The sequence below is a fragment of the Mytilus californianus genome, unplaced genomic scaffold (assembly GCF_021869535.1).
Source record: "Mytilus californianus isolate M0D057914Y unplaced genomic scaffold, xbMytCali1.0.p SCAF_11, whole genome shotgun sequence".
NCBI lineage: Eukaryota > Metazoa > Mollusca > Bivalvia > Mytilida > Mytilidae > Mytilus > Mytilus californianus.
The window spans coordinates 31,468,423-31,480,156 of record NW_026262593.1 but is presented as its reverse complement, the minus strand read 5'-3'; the positions used below and the strand labels follow the sequence as shown (position 1 = coordinate 31,480,156).

At 30.6% G+C, this 11,734-nt stretch overlaps 1 protein-coding gene across 1 annotated transcript; it reads left to right on the top strand.

The window, feature by feature from the left end:
• Positions 1-9,647: 9,647 nt before the first annotated feature.
• On the top strand, positions 9,648-11,463 carry LOC127719902 (beta-1,3-galactosyltransferase 5-like). The gene has a single exon (XM_052226255.1). The coding sequence runs from the start codon at positions 9,825-9,827 to the stop codon at positions 10,893-10,895; it is 1,071 nt and encodes a 356-aa protein (XP_052082215.1). The 5' UTR covers positions 9,648-9,824; the 3' UTR covers positions 10,896-11,463.
• The last annotated feature ends 271 nt before the right edge of the window (positions 11,464-11,734 follow it).

Below are 11,734 nucleotides of genomic sequence, written 5' to 3'. Positions count from 1 at the left end.
ACTTGTTTGTAGATCTTGCCTTGCTGAACATGTTTGCTATTTAAAGTTTCTATTTATTTTTTCTAATTTTTATCATATAAGGCAACACGCAAAAACAATTGGTGAAAATCGTCATTAAAGGGCATTAACTCCAAGAAGAAGACGTTGGACGATTTCCTTCATGTTTGTCTTAATTGTAGATCTTGTCTTGCTGATCATTTTTGCTTATTTAAGTTTCTATCTATCTATTATAATTTTTAAGATACAAGTCAAAAACACAAACAAATGGTAAAAATCGTCATCAAAGGGCAATATCTCTAATAAGGAGTCGACAGACGATTTCGTCCATTACACTTATTTGTAGAACTTGTCTTGCTGATCATTTTACATTTTGAAGTTTCTCTCTATCTTTTATAGTTTTTAAGATAATAGGTAAAAATGAAAAAAAATGGTAAAATTTGCGAGTTAAGGGCAATAACTCCTATAAGAAGTCGTCTGACAGTTTTGACGTATACGAACAATTGGTAGAGCTCAAGATTCTGAACATTTCTGCCTTTGTCAGATTTTCTCTATGTATAACGGTTTTCAAAATAATGGACACAACTTGAATTTTACCGATATGTTCTATTTTTAGCCATGTCGGCCATCTTGGTTGGCAAGCGGGGTCATCGGACACATTTTTCAAACCAGATACCCCAATGACGATTGTGGCCAAGTTTGGTTTAATTTGGCCTAGTAGTTACAGAGGAGAAGATTTTTGTAAAAGTTAACGACGACGGAGGACAGACGACGACGGACGACGACGGACGCCAAGTGATGAGAAAAGCTCACTTGGCCCGATGGGCCAGATGAGCATAAAATGAATTAAACACGAGCCAGATGCACAAATATTGGTCACTTAATCTAAACGGATGAAAGCTGTTTGGTCATAAACTCAGAAATGTATTTAAATCGACAATTGACAATGAGGACACGGGTTTATAAACAAAGGTTGTGGATGCCTTATCCTTTCTACTAGACAAGTTATTGTTTCAGAAGACAAAGCCTCTAAAAATATTTGTTTCATATTCAAAAATGATTCTTTAGATTGTCTAACTAAAGAACTCGAAATTCACAGCAAAAATGCGAATCCCACACTCATACAGCATTCATGAAAGAGGAGATTTTAGAACATCACACATATGTCCTTCTCTCTATTGGTATTAACATAAAAACGAACGATGAAAATCTCCCGTTTTTAAACTAGATACTTAAATTTCGCAAAAGCCTTTTTAAAGAACGATATATAGCCGGGTCGTCATGATCTTTCTATGTTCTTACCACCATTCATTCTACAGTAAATGATAGTTTTCAGAAATATTGTGAGAAGGTATATTCAACCAGCGGTGTCAATTATATATTGATCCTTAAACATTCTAAAGATCTACTGAAAAATCTTCGATCACAATATTTAAAACTTTGCAGTAATACTGAAATTTTTGATTTTCTACACTTTACACTTCTATTTCCCATGCTCTATTGAAAGATCGAACACATCGTCTCATTAAACAGAGCTATTTCTACAAAACGGCGAATCGTAGATATAAAAATTTTGTTTTAGCCCATGAAAAATCTTACTTTGTGACTAACCGCACTGATTCATAAATCAATTACACTGATATCATCACAATCCGGGACTTTATGATCGACAACATATTTGTTGAGTTTGGTGAATTGATATTTCAACAGACAATCGATACTTCAATAGGTACTAATTGTGCACCACTACTGGTCCACTTGTTTTTGTAATCATATGAAGAAGATTTCATACAAAACATTCTCAAAAAGAAGGAAAAAACACATCTTTTATTTCACATTCAAATATATTGATGATGTTCTGTCACTCAATAACCCACATTTCTGTGAGTGCTTGTATCGTATCTCATATATCCTAGTGAACTCGAGATTATGGATACAACAAAAACTAGGTCTGCTGCATTGCTATCTTGATTTTGCCCTCGATATTGACACAGATAGACGATTTCAAACTAGAATCTGTGACAAACCTGACGATTTTGACTTTACAATTGTCAACTTCCCATTTATCAGCAGTAACATACCCTATGGCCTATCATATGATTTTTACATATTTCAATTGATACGTTAAGCCCGTGCATGTTCACGATATACTGACATCCTTAACAAGGATGAGCTCCTAACATAAAAACTGCTCAATTAGAGCTATGAGGAAGAACGATTGAAATGGATACTTCATAACTTTTACGGTCACCATCACAAATTGGTTGGCTGTTACGATGTCTCAGTAGCAACATTTTTTTTTGCAGTTTTTGATATTTAGAGGCCAGAATAGAAGTCTAATATGTAATTTTAGCGATTGTATCTAATTCCCGATTGTAAAATTTTGACTGAGTGTGTATTCGCATGACTGGTAGTGCAAACATAGTAGAGGCTAACACCTGTCGACGAACACTTAGAAGTTTGCGATTCTGTGGGTATAAAAATAAGAAGATGTGGTATGATTGCCAATGAGATAACTCTCCACAAGAGACCAAATGACACAGAAATTAACAACTACAGGTCAATTGTAGAAAAAACCCATACCATAGTCAGCTATAAAAGGCCCCGAAATGACAAATGTAAAACAATTCAAACGAGAAAACGAACGGCATGATTTATGTACAAAATAATGAACGAAAAACAAATATGATACACAGCAACAAACGACAACCACTGAACTACAGACTCCTGACTTGGGACAGGCACATACAGAATGTGGCGGGGTTAAACTAGTTTGAAGACGCGTGTTTGTTTGATATTATATTTTGTCTTCTTAATCGATTTATGAGATTTTGACATCAAACAACTCCTGTTGCCTTACTTTATAGGTTACCATACAGTCTTTTGTCAGAAACAAGCCGTGTTTACCTAGGGTTAAGAGCAGAATAGAACAATTTTAAAATGAAGGGCACTTTTTATGCGGTTTCGTTTCTGAAAAAGGAAAAAATTGATTATGTTTCTAGATAAAGAATTCAAATAATTAAATAGGTTAATTTTGTTTGGCTTAATTTGTAATATTTTTATAAAAAGCTTTTGGTAGTAGTTTAATTGAAAACAAAAAATCCTTACAGAAGTACTATAAGTGCAAAGGAATTCACATGCAATGCAGAGATGAGCACAGAAAGTATAGAGGGGAGCTCAAAAATGACAGAGTGTGCCCTCTACTTTGTATATGCCAAATATGTCATCGTGTTCTTCATCGTCCCTACAGTTTTTCAAAGTTCTAGATAATTTTTAAACGAAAAATCATCTAATAACATTAATGGTACCTACTTTTAATCACCACGAGATACGCCTTTCGACAATTATTGTCTCTTCGGTAATGTTCAAGGCTGAAATGTTTGAAAATCCAAAACCTAATTAAAACGTTTGAAGAGATTATCAAAGTATATGTAAGATCTGCAATTTTAAAAACTCTACTAAACCATCTAATAAACGTGTTCATTTCAATCGAATCCACATTAAACTTTTTTTACTTTTAGCTCATATACCTTCCTTACAAGCTTTTTTATACTTTATTTAATACTAACATGTGTATGACTTATTTTTTTTCTGACGCAGTCAGTATTAATTTCGGTTTGTGACCCATTTATAGAGGACGCTTCACTGTGGTAACGGCATGCATGATGTCACAAATCTTTAATCTGATTGAACGAAATAAAGGAAATGAACAAAAACCAACAAAATAAGATATATGCTACAATAAAATGAAAACATTATGGATATAAAATCAAACTTATCGATATCAATAAAAATATATTCAGGCAAAGAAGGTGTCATTATCACCACTGTCAAATTGTTTGGATTTTGTAGGCTTAGCCTATAATACATGAGTAGGTAAATACCGGTATAACTGATAGGTTCATTAGACCTACCATGTCAATTAGGCTATTAATATATCTTATCGATTAAACTTCCAAGGCGTAATGATAATTACAGAGAGAAAAAAATATTATATTTGAAATCTGGGGTTATTATATAATGTGTCCAAGTTGAAATAAAGAATGTCAAAATACATGTATTGCAAATTTAATTACTTGTCAAAAGCTGGTGAAGTTACAGTAAATGAGCGTCGCGTATTGGATTCCGTGAAATATTGCGACGTTGTGTACAAAATGTGTCGTATTAACCATGACTTGCTTTGTGGGGACAAGGGTATCTTGTCGTGGTAATAATAGATTTATTGGAAAGTATCATCTTTCCAGGACCATGAAAGTAAACGTAACAAATATGTAAGAAGCTATATAAATAAGTGAGTAAATCAGATTGTCCCGAATCCAACAGACATTAAGAATATATTCTTTATATTACACTTTAACGATGTGTTTAAGGAATACATTTTTTTATCTCAACGTTTTGTAAAAGGGTTTTTGTCTATTGGGCAGTTTTTGTGTAATTTATAGTAGGTAAATATAGATACACAAATTATTTGATATGGAAATAGTAGCGGTTATTGACAATAAACAAAACACTGTGACATTAAGCTTAGAGGCTTGGTCGATTTGCAGCGTAAAATATATCACTTTAAAATATAAGGTGCACATGTGTGTTGTATATATCTACCTTGTAGAAGCACAAAGACAAAAGAGGATCTCCTTTTCTTTTTGATTTATGCGCGGAAAACTATTTAAATCAAAAGCAAACCTAAACTTAACGAAACAAAAAAAAAAAAAACAAATATGTATATAAATTTGTTATTGTTGGAATAAAATTTCAATTTGTATTTACTTATTGCATACTAATCATTCGTATAGATTAAAAGAGGTCTGTATTATTTTTTGGAGGAAATTAAATTACACACGGTAACTATAAAGCGCTGAGTGTATATGAACGGATATATCATGTGTCATGTATTTTGAATCCTGTGTATCAATCCACTTGAAAAGGTGTTAGGTTCATTGATAACTATCTTTCTTGTTGAAATAATAAAAGGAAATATCAAAAATATATTTTTGTTTATTTCGATTAATATACAGATTACCCACGTATTAGTTTTATTCATCATCAAAGACCTTACGGTGACATAAAGTTGTTTACAGCTTTGTTCTTTTTTCTATGGTAGATGATATTCTCATTGGCGCAAACAACATCGTATTTAAATTTAGATTTCATAAGTCAGTAAATTTGTACCTTCCAGTTTTTCAGATAGTTAATTTTCGTTAGAACTATTTTTAGAACTGTTTTTGCAGATATATTTAACACTATGTACATGATGTATTTAACATGTTCCATTTTATTTCAAGATTCAATTGACCAAATGAAATACTTGCATTGTACACACATCATGTAAATACCTCAGCAGTTTACATTGTAAAACGACCGCAACATCGTTCGGTATATTTATTCTCATACAACGCTACGTTATGAAGCAAACGTGAACGACGTTATGAGTTTGCGTTTATTTTACCGAAATGTTAAAAGCTAGTACATGGAAAACGAAGTCAGTGACCCTATTATTGTTTACTTTATTGGATTTTATAGACAATATGACATGAAAGGCTAGTAAAAAATACTCTATTAGTAAATAAAAAAAAAAAATATTCGGTTGATTTACAAGAAATGGAAACATTAAACTATAGACCCAAACTTAAAGAGATTGAGAGAACAATAAAGAGTTGGTCAAACAACTACTGATCTCCAATTGGAAAAATTACTATAATCAAAAGTCTTATAATATCAAAGCTTAATCACTTATTTTCAACATTACTAAATCCAAGCAATGGGTTACTTAATATTAATTTATTTTCTTTTATTTGGGATGGTAAACCTGACAAAATCAAAAGCAAAACAATTTCTCAAATATATGAATTGGGTGAAATTAACATGTTAAACTTAAAACAATATATGAAAGGATTGAAATTAACATGGATAAGAAGAATCATTAAACAAACTAATAATTATTGTAAGTTAATGACTTATTCGGAAAAAATAAAATGAAATGAACTGCTCTATGTAGGTCCAAGAACACATTTGAAAAATTCCCTTTGGCAAAAGGTTTTAATGCTTTGACAGAACTCCAAACTAAAGTAGCTCTTAACAGCGAATATGATTTTATCACATCTAATATTTGTTCAAAAAATGGACTGAAAAAGGAGTCTGGTTAATAAATGTTTGAATTGATAATAACGAACATTTAATGAACTGGCAAGAATTTCAAAAAACATATAATATTGATACCAACTTTCTTATATACCAGGGTGTAATTTTAGCAGGTGATTCTTATATGAAAATTCTTGATATTAAATGTAATCAGATTTTTAAGCTTTAAGGGCTTATTAAACCAATTACTATTACAATAATTATAAAATCTACAAAAGGACGAAAAGTCATGTAAAATAAGAGATTTATTATGTAATTATGGCTTAAGTAATGTATGGTTGACACAAAATGTTTTAAACGTAAATGTTTTTATAGCTGATTTCAAACTTACAGTGTTACTGATAGATTTATATCTGAAGCAATGCCATTTTTAGAGAAGTCTCCTAAATGTCAGTTTTACAAATACATATATGACAATCGTGGTTTGCAGTTTTATCTTAGTAGACCTGTTAATTTTAGATATAAACCATTAATAAGCAAGTACCGTTTACATGCACATAACTTGAACATTGAAACTGGAAGATTTTTAAATATAAACAGAAACGCTAGAATATGTAGTATGTGCAACGGTAATTCTGTTGAGGATGAATATCATTTTATTTTGAAATGTATTAGATATGAAGATAGTCGTATGAAGTACATAAAACCTTATTATTGGAGAAATCCATCAGTATTTAAACTTATACAATTGTTATCAGTTCGTAATATAAAAGAACTTAATAATTTTGGGAAGTATTTATGTATTGCCGAAAAAATTCGTAATCGTTGAATGTGTATATTATACTTCAAGATTGATAAATTATGTTAATTAATATCATGCTCCTAGATTTGTTTTAAATTGTATGAATTGTATATTAATGAATTACTATATTGTACTTTGTGATGTTTATTATATTTAATGTAATATTAATTGTACTTGATACCTGTAGGCTGTATTGCTTTTGGAATAAAGAATATAACAGTATTAAACCAATTACTATAACAATAATTATAATATCTACAAAAGGACCAAAAGACATGTACAATGTTTTAAAAGATAAAACAACAAATATCACATCACAGGAAAAGTTTTTTTTGGGGGGACAATTGAATTTCTCTACAAAATTAAAGTTATACAAAACAATAAATTTACTTTCTGTATGGACTCAATAGAAACCGTAAAACATATATTCTGGACTTGTCCAAATTTTTTGGCGTATGGGAAAAACTCAATAGATGGATATGTACAAAAGTCCAAATTGAACTACCACTTAACTCAGACATAGTTTTATTTGGAATTTGAAAAAAAAACTGAAAAAAACTACATAAGGATAAGAAATTTCATAATAATGTTAGCTAAATATTATATATACAGAACAAAAATGTGATTTGGTCTCTGGTGGGGAGTTTTCTCGTTGGCAATCATACCACATCTTCTTATTTTTGTAAGTAATAGTGTAGCTTTAAAAAAATATCTTAAAAAAAATAGTTTTTTGAGAAAAATCATATTTTATTTTAAAAAGCATTACAAAGAGCGTACTCCTGCTGAAATCCCTGGCTCAAACTAATAGAATAATTATACAAGTAAACTTTAAAGTAATAAAAATATCTTTCCAAATCCAGAATGTCAAGGTTTTTTCACCATTATTATTTATTCATAAATTTTTCAAATGATTCAAAGAACAAACTATATGTATTTGTCTTGATTTTGCCGTTGTTACTATGGACTAATTACCAAAACTATACCATATAATATTTATACATGTATGTTTGCCAATACACTTATTACAAAAAACAAAATATCCTATTGACTTTAGATGTATTTGGTAAAACTTTTCGAAGTTTTGGGTTCGAATTATATCAATTTCGTACATTATTTGGCCTTTTTAAATGTTTTTCATTCAAGCGTCACTGATGAGTTTTTTAAGGCGAAAAAAGCATCTGGCGTACACTGGTATTTACGGTGAGTTTATGTAAAATATGTGTGTACAAAACTACAAGATATGGTTTTACATAAGGGCAATTCCCTTTATTTTTATGCATTTTCTTAAATTTCAGGTACATCTTAAATATGGCTATATCTCGTAAACGAGGTCAGTGAAATATCCTTTGTTATGATAGTTTTCCTGTTTGTTTCTTTTCAATCATTACCCAAGTGCAAAACTTGAGAACGGTTTATTAACTTAAATATATTTTTAAAGTCATTAAAGACACCTAAACCATGTGAAAAAGATGTCGATGGCATTAAAAAAGTTTTTTTAATTATTCAAAATTTAAAAAAAAAGCTTGCATTGTTCTTTGAGCTAATAAAACCCTAAGCGATACCACCGTACATTTTTATAAGGAAGATGATACTGAAAACATCCAGATATACGATATCAAAGTTTGTTCATGCAGTTGAAGAATTTATATTATTGTATAATTTGAAGAAATATGTAAATCGCTTACTTCTTCATATTCAATTTTATAACCTGTACTTTTTTCACAAGGATGTACCTTTGTTGGTAAATAAAAGCAATTGAAATCATCGGAACAAAATAGAAAAAAAAATTCATAACGACCAAGTGTAAAAAAATAAACAAAGTGCACGAAGACTTGCTTCACTGAAAAGGACGTTTTTCTGCACGCAAATGAAGAAATAAATGAAATACACACGATTAAAATTATTCATTAAAATATGAAGTTCGTACAAAGAGTAACCCTTGTAGATTTATGGGTATTCAAATTATTGTTTTTTTTATAAGAAGTGATAATTTCTTTTTTAACATACTATCAAACAGTGTACAATATCTTTAGCAAAAAATTTACAAAAAAGTGAAAAAACAAAAAAACCGAACTCCAAGGAAAATTCAAAAAGGAAAGTCCCTTATCAAACGGCAAAATCAAAAGCTCAAACATATCAAACGAATGAATAAAATACAAAACAGTACGAATAAAATACTATTATTTCATGGAAGAAAGATTTTGACGCAGTTTGAGAGCTTGTATATGAATGCTTCTGATTATGAACTTACGGATCCTTTTATCTATCAACATCACTACGAACTATTACTTAATCAAAATGTGATTTGCAAAGGGAAAAATGTTTTTCTTTTAGTGTTTGTTCATATGGCACCGGGCAATTTTGATTGACTAGCTCAATTAGATCCACGTTTGGATCCATTTTAAAATTTCACTATAAACGCATTGAACATGTATTTGTGCTTGGCAAAACCAAAAATGCAACTCTTCAACTAGAAGAATCCATGTGAAAAAGATGTCGATGGCCTTAAAAATGTTTTTTTAATTATTAAAAATTTTTAAAATATAGCTGGCACTACTCTATAAGCTTAGAAAACCCTAAGTGATATCACCGTATATTTTTATAAGGAAGATGATACTGAAAAGATCCAGATATACGATATCCAAGTTTGTTCATGCAGTTAAAGAATTTATATTACTGTATAGTTTGAAGAAATATGTAAACCTTCATACTTCCTCCATATTAAATTTTTATGAACTGTACCTTTTCCATAAGGATGTACCCTTAAAAGCAATTCAAATAATTGGATCAAAATAGAAACAAAATTCATAACAACCAAGTGTAAAAAAAGTAAACGAAAATAAACGAAAACACAAATTAGATTCACTGAAAAAGACGTTTATCTGATTAAACAACCATTACGGGTGAAGGAAGAAATAAGAGAATACAGAGTGTAGTGGATTAGAATATGAAGTTCGTACAAAGAGTGACCCTTGTAGTTTTTTGGGGATTTACATTATTGTTTTTTAATAAGACAGTGATAATTTCTTTTTCAACATACTATCAAACAGTGTACAACAGCTTTGGCAAAACGTTACAAAACGATACGAATAAAATACTATTATTTCATGGAAGAAACATTTCGACGCAGTTTGAGAGCTTTTACATCAATGCTTCTGATAATGAACTAATGGATCCATTTATCCATCAACATCGTTACGAACTATTACTCAATCAAAATGTGAAATGCAAAGGGAAAAATGTTTTTCTTCTAATGTTTGTTCATATGGCACCGGTCAATTTTGATGGACGTAACTTGATTAGATCCACGTTTGGATCCATTCTAAAATTTCAAAATAAACGCATTGAACATGTATTTGTGCTCGGCAAAACCGAAAATGTAACTCTTCAACTAGAAATCGAACATGAAAGTAAAAGATACATGGACATTATTCAAGGTAATTTCATAGATTCATACAGGAATTTAACATACAAACTTATATTTAGTTTGTTTTGGGTGAATAATTTCTGCAACAATGCAAAATTCGTCATCAAGATGGACGATGATATTATAATAAATATCCCACTCATAATACCCTACCTGGCAGAGAAGTTAAAGGCTGGAAAAACAGTCAATGTTCTGGAATGTAAAACGATAACGAAAAATATTCCGGTTCGTGAAAGGAACAATAAATGGTTTATAACACCGGAAGAATACCCATTCACAAAGTTTCTCCCATATTGTGCTGGACACAGTTCTATAATGTCAATTGACGTTGTAAGAAAAATGTACAGAGCATCAAAGAATGTACCTTATTTATGGTTAGAGGATGTTTATGGAAGTGGATTTTTATCTTTGCTTTTAAAGTTAAATATGTGTATGCCCAAATTTTATTTTGAACCTGTGATAAGTAGTTTATATGATAAGCCATGCAGTTTATTTTATTTGAATATTTTAAAAAATGACACCAATGCACTAGTTTTATGGCATACCATAACACAATATGAAAAAAGAGTCAACTGTACGTTTAGATATTAAATTTGAATATACGCGTTTCTAAATATTCCCTACTGGACGTTAAGCAAACAACATTGAACCAAAGCTTTAACCTTATATATTTCCACATTCAGTGATACGCAAAACCAAGGTAAAAATTCATTATACTTGAAATTTCACATCATAATGAACAAATGAACTCAGTTTTATTTGGCGTTACCACAACTTCATTGAAAGCTACCTACAACTAAAACCGTAACATGATACGGGTCGGACTAGCTATATAATATATGACTTAGCATTTCCTTTCCATTTTCAACATTTGCATACAGATATGTTCATTGTTTTAATGCTCGAATGGCAAATAAGAATTTAAAGATAGAAAATGAGTAAAATAAAATCTCATTAAACAAACAGAAACAATAACTATCACCCCGAGTTTACATACTATTTGACTATGGTCGGATGGAAGAAAGGATTGACGAACACAAAACAACACTGAGGAAAACCATACTTACGACTCACTGTCGCATAAAAAGCTGGTCGTTTTTTATTGTGTTGGCATCTGTATTTGATTGTTGTTTATTTATGAAATAGTAATAACAATATAGATGATGATTGGTTTGGACTGAAGGGAATAACTCCCATTTCATAGTATTTATTTCAAATTAATACAACGTGTCTGAACTCGAAGGGAGTGTCTAAGAGATAGGCATGTGGTTAGGAAGGTGATGTACGTTTCCACAAACCAGCATTACTTGTCCGCCAAATTAATATCACATTTCCGAAAATGTATGATCTTATTTTCCGCACCTTTTTATTTAGTATATATGGTAATTGCCTCCTATGTGCTAGACTGGTTCTCTCCTTTGTAACATACG